The sequence below is a fragment of the Mus pahari genome, chromosome 17 (assembly GCF_900095145.1).
Source record: "Mus pahari chromosome 17, PAHARI_EIJ_v1.1, whole genome shotgun sequence".
NCBI lineage: Eukaryota > Metazoa > Chordata > Mammalia > Rodentia > Muridae > Mus > Mus pahari.
Window position 1 is genome coordinate 10,947,348 of NC_034606.1, and position 6,232 is coordinate 10,953,579.

At 40.1% G+C, this 6,232-nt stretch overlaps 1 protein-coding gene across 1 annotated transcript in view; it reads right to left on the bottom strand.

The window, feature by feature from the left end:
* Nudcd1 (NudC domain containing 1) overlaps positions 1-6,232 on the bottom strand; it is a 47,126-nt gene that overhangs the window by 1,981 nt on the left and 38,913 nt on the right. The window contains exon 9 of the mRNA XM_021216420.1: positions 2,590-2,749. Within this exon, the coding sequence (XP_021072079.1) occupies positions 2,590-2,749 (160 nt within the window). The remainder of the gene's footprint in view (positions 1-2,589; positions 2,750-6,232) is intronic.

Sequence of the window (6,232 nt, forward strand, 5' to 3'; positions counted from 1 at the left end):
GGGGGGGGGGTATAGGGAACTTTCAGGATAGCATTTGAAATGTAAATAAAGAAAATAATAATTAAAAAAAAAAACTTTCAAGACCTGAAATTCTGAAACCAGTAGAGAAAAACAACTGGTAACAATTGACAAGCTAAAGAAGGACTTTGTGGGAAAGACTACAGCAACTCAAGGAATAAACCAAAGGTAATGCACAGCAAGAAAGCAAGGAATGCTGGGAAGACACAGCCTACAGAATGCGAGACTATCTTTGCTATCTGTTTCTGAGAAACCATTGTATCCAGAATAAAGAACTCACTGAGTTACACCAAACCAAACAATCCAGTGTATAAATGGATGATGACATGAACAGGTACCTATCAAGATGAAGCACAAATATCTCGTACATATAGAAAAAATGTTCAGCATGTTTAATGTGAAAATTCAAATTAGATCTATAATGAGATTCTACCTGAGTTACTCAGGATGGCTGTTACTAAGGAAAGGAAGGATAATAAATGTTGAGAATAATGTGGGGAAAGAAGAGCACTCAGTACTGACGGGAGTGTGCAGACAAGAAGGAAATTAGAACAACTGGAAAAGTACAACCACCATATGATCCAGTTTTACCCTGTCATACAATGGAAGGAACCAAAGATGCTTGCACTCAGCATAACACTATTTACACTATTTACATAGACATAGACATAGACATAGACATAGACATAGACATAGAATTAGTTTAGATGTCCATTAACAGATGAATACATAGAGGAAATGTGACACACTCACATATTCACTTGGAAAAAACAAAATTATATACCACAAGGAAATGGATGTGAATGGACATTACCATGTTAAATGACATTAGCCAGACTCAGAGAAATACTTCATGTTTTCATTCACATACAGACTCTACATATAACCACACCCCCACACCTACCCACTCACACACACAGAAACACACACACATACACACACACCACACACTGACACAAAACACATGTGAGTACAGAGAGATACAAAAAGGTGATTAAAGCCTTTAATCCCAGCACTCGGGAGGCAGAAGCAGGGGGATTTCTGAGTTCGAGGCCAGCCTGGTCTACAAAGTGAGCTCCACGACAGCCAGGGCTACACAGAGAAGCCCTGTCTCGAAAAAACAAACAAACAACAACCATAAGAAAAAAAAGGTGATTAAAAGATAGATGACATTGTAGAGAGAGGAAGAATAAGGAAGAAGACAAAAAAAAAATCATTTTTTTCTCATGCAAACTAGATTTAAATGCGTATATGAATATTTATATATTTTGCATATGTGTTTATATATACTCTATAAAGTGAGCAAAGTCATGAGGCACAAGCAGGGCAACACTGCTTTTAAAATATTAGGTGAAGATATAGGGATCTATTTGAGTAGATGAACATTAACTGTACAAGAAACTCCAACAATAATATATGTTAATATATAATTATATAATAAGTACTAGCTCATATAAAATTGATTTAACTTAAGATAAAACATGGCAGTTCATTTCCAAGACCATTTTGACATGGAATTGTAGACTCTTAGCATCTAAAAGCAAGCTGGAAGAACTTTCCTTTTCCTTAAGGAAAGAAGATAATTACAAAATAGGAATTACAGTAGAGGACAGAAATTGTGTGGTTAATTAATCAAATCTCTTACTATTTCATTTCATAGAAATCCACTTAAGAGTCTGAGTGAGGTCATTTAGCTATAAGCGCTAAGTGACAAATTTCCTCATCAATTAGAGTTGTACACACACAGCCTTTAAAACCCACAATTCTACATTTTGCTGCCAGTTTAAAAAAAGCTTTAAATAAAGCAATAACCGTAGCTAATTCACCTAGTACAACTCCTACACAATATTACATAAAAATCAATGATGGAACAGTCTACAATTACATACTTTAAATTTTTTTCAAGGGGTAGTTTCAAAACAAGTATTTTCCACTTTAGCAAATAAACTCAATTTGTGCTTGACCTTTTCATGACTGTTTCATTACCATGGCCTCTTGTTTACACTGTGGCTTCAGGCTCTTGCTTGCTACATTAACTCTGGCTAGCCTCAGACGTGTGTGTGCCTCCTGCCTCATCACTCAGGCAGTGGGAATGCAGGTGTGCACCGCCAGGCTTGGCTTCCTTGGCACTTAAGTTCAATGACCTAGGTCTTCAAATAAATAAATAAATAAATAAATAAATAAATAAATAAATAAATGGGCATTACTGTACAGCAACTGCACGAGTTTTTGAAGATAACTTTGAAGAGACTTAAATACAAGTTGTGAGTACAGCAAAGCCAAAGGTCCTGCTAATACTGACTTAAAAGAAACAACTGATTAGAAATATTCGAATGGTTATATTGTCACTGCCATGTCCATCCTGTGTTATCTTCTGTGCAACTGGAAGAACATGTTCATCTTTCTAGTCGAACAGTTTAACAGCACACAGAAGACCAAACCACAGCAAGAACCAATCAATGTAACGATCAACGTAATGTAATCAACAGAGGGCTCCAATTAAAACGCACAGTTTTAAGATGATGACTGCTTGGGCAGACTGGAAATGCTACTGTAGAGAATGGTGTCTACCTAGGGCATTGAAGGTGGCAATGTGCTCCCACATGTCGTCCTGCTTGCTGCAGTGTGGTTGCCAGAGGAGAGCATCGACGTCATGGCGTAGACAGAAGCACGGCATTTCTTTAGGATCCACAATGACTGAGAACAGGTACTGGTTGCTGCCAAGATTCACCTAAAGTGACAAAGTAAATTTAGTCAAAAAGTTAATAATAAATGAAAAAATCTGACATACCACACATCTCCAATTATTTTAAACTAACTTTTCTTCCTTCCATTCTTCCTAGCATGCAGTTCAAGCCCACCGTGTACTTGGCAATTCTCCCGTCTCAGCCTAGAATTTCACACATGTACAAGCCACCATGTCTTGCTTGCTCTACACTTTTAGGACTTAAATGGGTTGACTCTTCATAGCACGCCTGAAAGGGATGTGTTTCTGTTTTACATTCATTTTAAAGCTCAGGGAAGCAATGGTACACTGGGACTTAGCTTGTCCAAAGTGAGGGTGGTTTTAAGTCACAGACATGAAATCTCTGTTTTTAACCAATATTCCAATCTACACCTCAAGGTTAGTAATTAGTTTAACATATGACGTGAAAATACCAAAAGAATAGTTTTAGATCAAAGAATACAAACATTAAACTTTATAATGCTAACTTGTAAATATTAAGAATAAGTAACAGCTACTACAGCTTATGGGCATATTCTGTATATCAGGCATGTGTTAAGTACTAATCTCCACAGCTCACAGTGAGCTGTTATCTTCATGAAATAGCTGAAAGTACAACCTTGAGAGTTTGAGTAACTGGTTCTAGCCTATAAGGGAAAACCACAATATTGGATAAAATCTCAGATCTACTCCACCATGCTCCTGAATTACAGTATTAATATTAACAATATTGTTAGCAGTTGCTATGGCAATACTGATGCTTAAGGAACTCATTTCATTACGAAAGTCATCATCTGAGACTCATAGTTGGATCCTACTTACAGGGAAGCAGCATTAGTAGACATAGGTTTCAGCCATATTCCTCACCAGCCATCTGATTATTAGAGCTTTCAATTTCAACAGAAATAACATCAAATGTAGGTGGTAGGTTTAGAATTAGATTGGGGGGCCCAGTGTGATAAATGCTGACTTGATTCTATAAATTTCACAGTATAAAAGAGAACAAAATGTTGCCTGAGAAGCTCAGACTTGCACTCTGTAAGGAAAGTCCTGAAAGGCTGCAGTGTGAGGGTTTATTGGTTCTCCAAGGCAACCTGGGCTCTCAGACTCCAATGGCAAAGCTTCCCACCTTGGGAGACTAACACAGGGAAGCAGGGCTTTTAGGTAGGCCCAGAGCACACTCCCCGCAGCAAGGATGGGCTGACGTGTTCTCACCTCTGTTCATTTCTTTTTTTTCCCTTGCTCTGGCCTGTCACTGGCCAAGTAAGACTTATTTTCCAAGTAGCGAGTGGGCCTGTTAAGAAAGCCTCAGTGGATCCAGCCCTGCTTCAGTTCTTGCTCACTGCTGCTGTTTTCCTTTGGATTACTGAGGGCTTTCTCAGAAGAACAAACCCAACTAAAGTAATGCACAGGTGGACTGCAAGCGGATTTTCATAAAATGTGCCTATCCTATTTTCACGAGTGAGGTGAGAATTAACATTACAAATGTTGTAGCTAACTTATCCATTAGCCTCCTATGCATGAAGGAACAGCAGTGAGAAAGCAACAAATCAGCATAAGCCATCAAGTGAAGGGTTAACTAAGAGCTCAGCCATGCAAATAAGAGTGTGTGGGTGGAGGTCTCTCAGCATAAGCCCCTGTTCTGATTAGATGCTCTCTCTGCTGGCACTTACTGATCCATATATGTGCTACACAGTATATCACCATGCCCCTGATCACAGGCCAGAAGCCCCACACTCTGCCTTTACTGACTCCTGCCCTCTTCCACACTCTGCTTATTCCCCAAGACAGACCAATCATCACCTGTTCCTGGAATACTTATTCTCACGATCCTAGGCAATGCAGAACTCTAAAAATTCTTTATTTCATGTCTATTATTCCCAATAAAATATAGGACTAGATTAGATTGCTGCTGGGTGCACAGACTACCACTTAATACTGTCAGCCAGAACACCCACACTGTTGGTCTTTGGAACTTCTGAACATTTCTTTAGATAATAAAAAGATATATTTGGGATTTTCAAATGGCATGATTACCCTGGCTTATCTGAGTGACCCCAATGTATTGTTAAGTTTCCTTGTAATAGGGAGGAAGAAGGTCACAACATAAAAGACAATAGAAGAATAGAAGCAAGGAAAAGGAGGGTGACTATAGAATACAACACTGCTGTCCATATGGCTACAGGATGGGACTGAAAGCCAATGTAAGCATCCTTTAGGAGTGAGAAAGGCATGGGAGGAATTCTCCCCCAAAACTCCACAAAGCAAGACAGATCTCACAACACATTTAGGACTTCTAACACTCAGTAACACTGACACGGAATGATTTTTTTTTCCCATTAATTCAGACCATATTTTCACAGTAACAGTAACCCAAGACAGTTACCATTTTAGTACAAGTTTGCCTTTTGTATCTATATTCTATGTGTTTAATGAATGTTTGTTTTAAAACTATTTCACTAAGGCTCTATACTTAGATGAGATTACTACAGTCCATTTTACAGTTAGAAAAACTAGAAGATTTTACATGAAAGATCTAGCAACTAGACTCTTGAAGGCTGTTGCTGGAGGGCTCCAGAGTCACAGGTTTTTGTACTGTCTGTTCTGATCCCCACATTCTGCTACCCACTGCCTTCCCACATCACCCTGGCTTTCAATGTTTGGGACAATGTCCATATCCTTCTTTTTAATACACCTACACGAAGCTCTTTAGAGGGCTGACCTCCAGCAACCCGGCTCGATCTCATCCGTTTTCTCTGTACTTTCAGCATTACAACCAACATTCCATGGGTTACCTTAACTAATGAAGAAAATCATCTCTATCATTTACTTTCTGCTTTGACTATAGTTTGTTTTTTTCTTCATATGGAAGCTTAAGTAATGTAACATGTGATGATGTAATTTTCCCTTTCTGAAGGGGTATCCCTACCTATGCTGAGGTGTCATCAATACTTGTGGGGCCATGGGTGTGTGGGAAGAGGGGAGTAGGAGAGAGCCTGTATCCGGCCAGAATTCCTGTGCTCTGGGGTGGGTGGATGCAGGAGGATTGCCAGACACTTTCCACCCGGCCTCGGGTGGGCATCTGGTTGTGTGAAGCCACTGACCCCACACGGCTGGGGTGGGGGTGGGGGTGAGGGTGGGGGGTAGACAAGGGACAGCCCCAGGTACCAGGTTCTCAGTCTCCAGCATCCCATGCTAGATACAGTGGAAAAGCTGAGAACAGAATAGGGGCCCCAGGGCAGCACTCAGCCTGGAGATAAGAGGAGAGGGCAGAGGGAAAAAGAGCCACTGGGTGGTTCCCACGAAGGCAAGAGTCCTTAGTCTGGGCCTTGATGAACAGAGACTGTCTATGGTTTTAGAGTTTTATTGTAGAAAGGCAGGGGGAAAGAGAGAAGATAAAAGAGGGGATGGGGGAGACTGGCCATGGCCAAGAGGAGAGAAGGGGAAAGGGAAAGAGAGAAAAATTAGAGAGTAAGAAAGGTGAAGGCT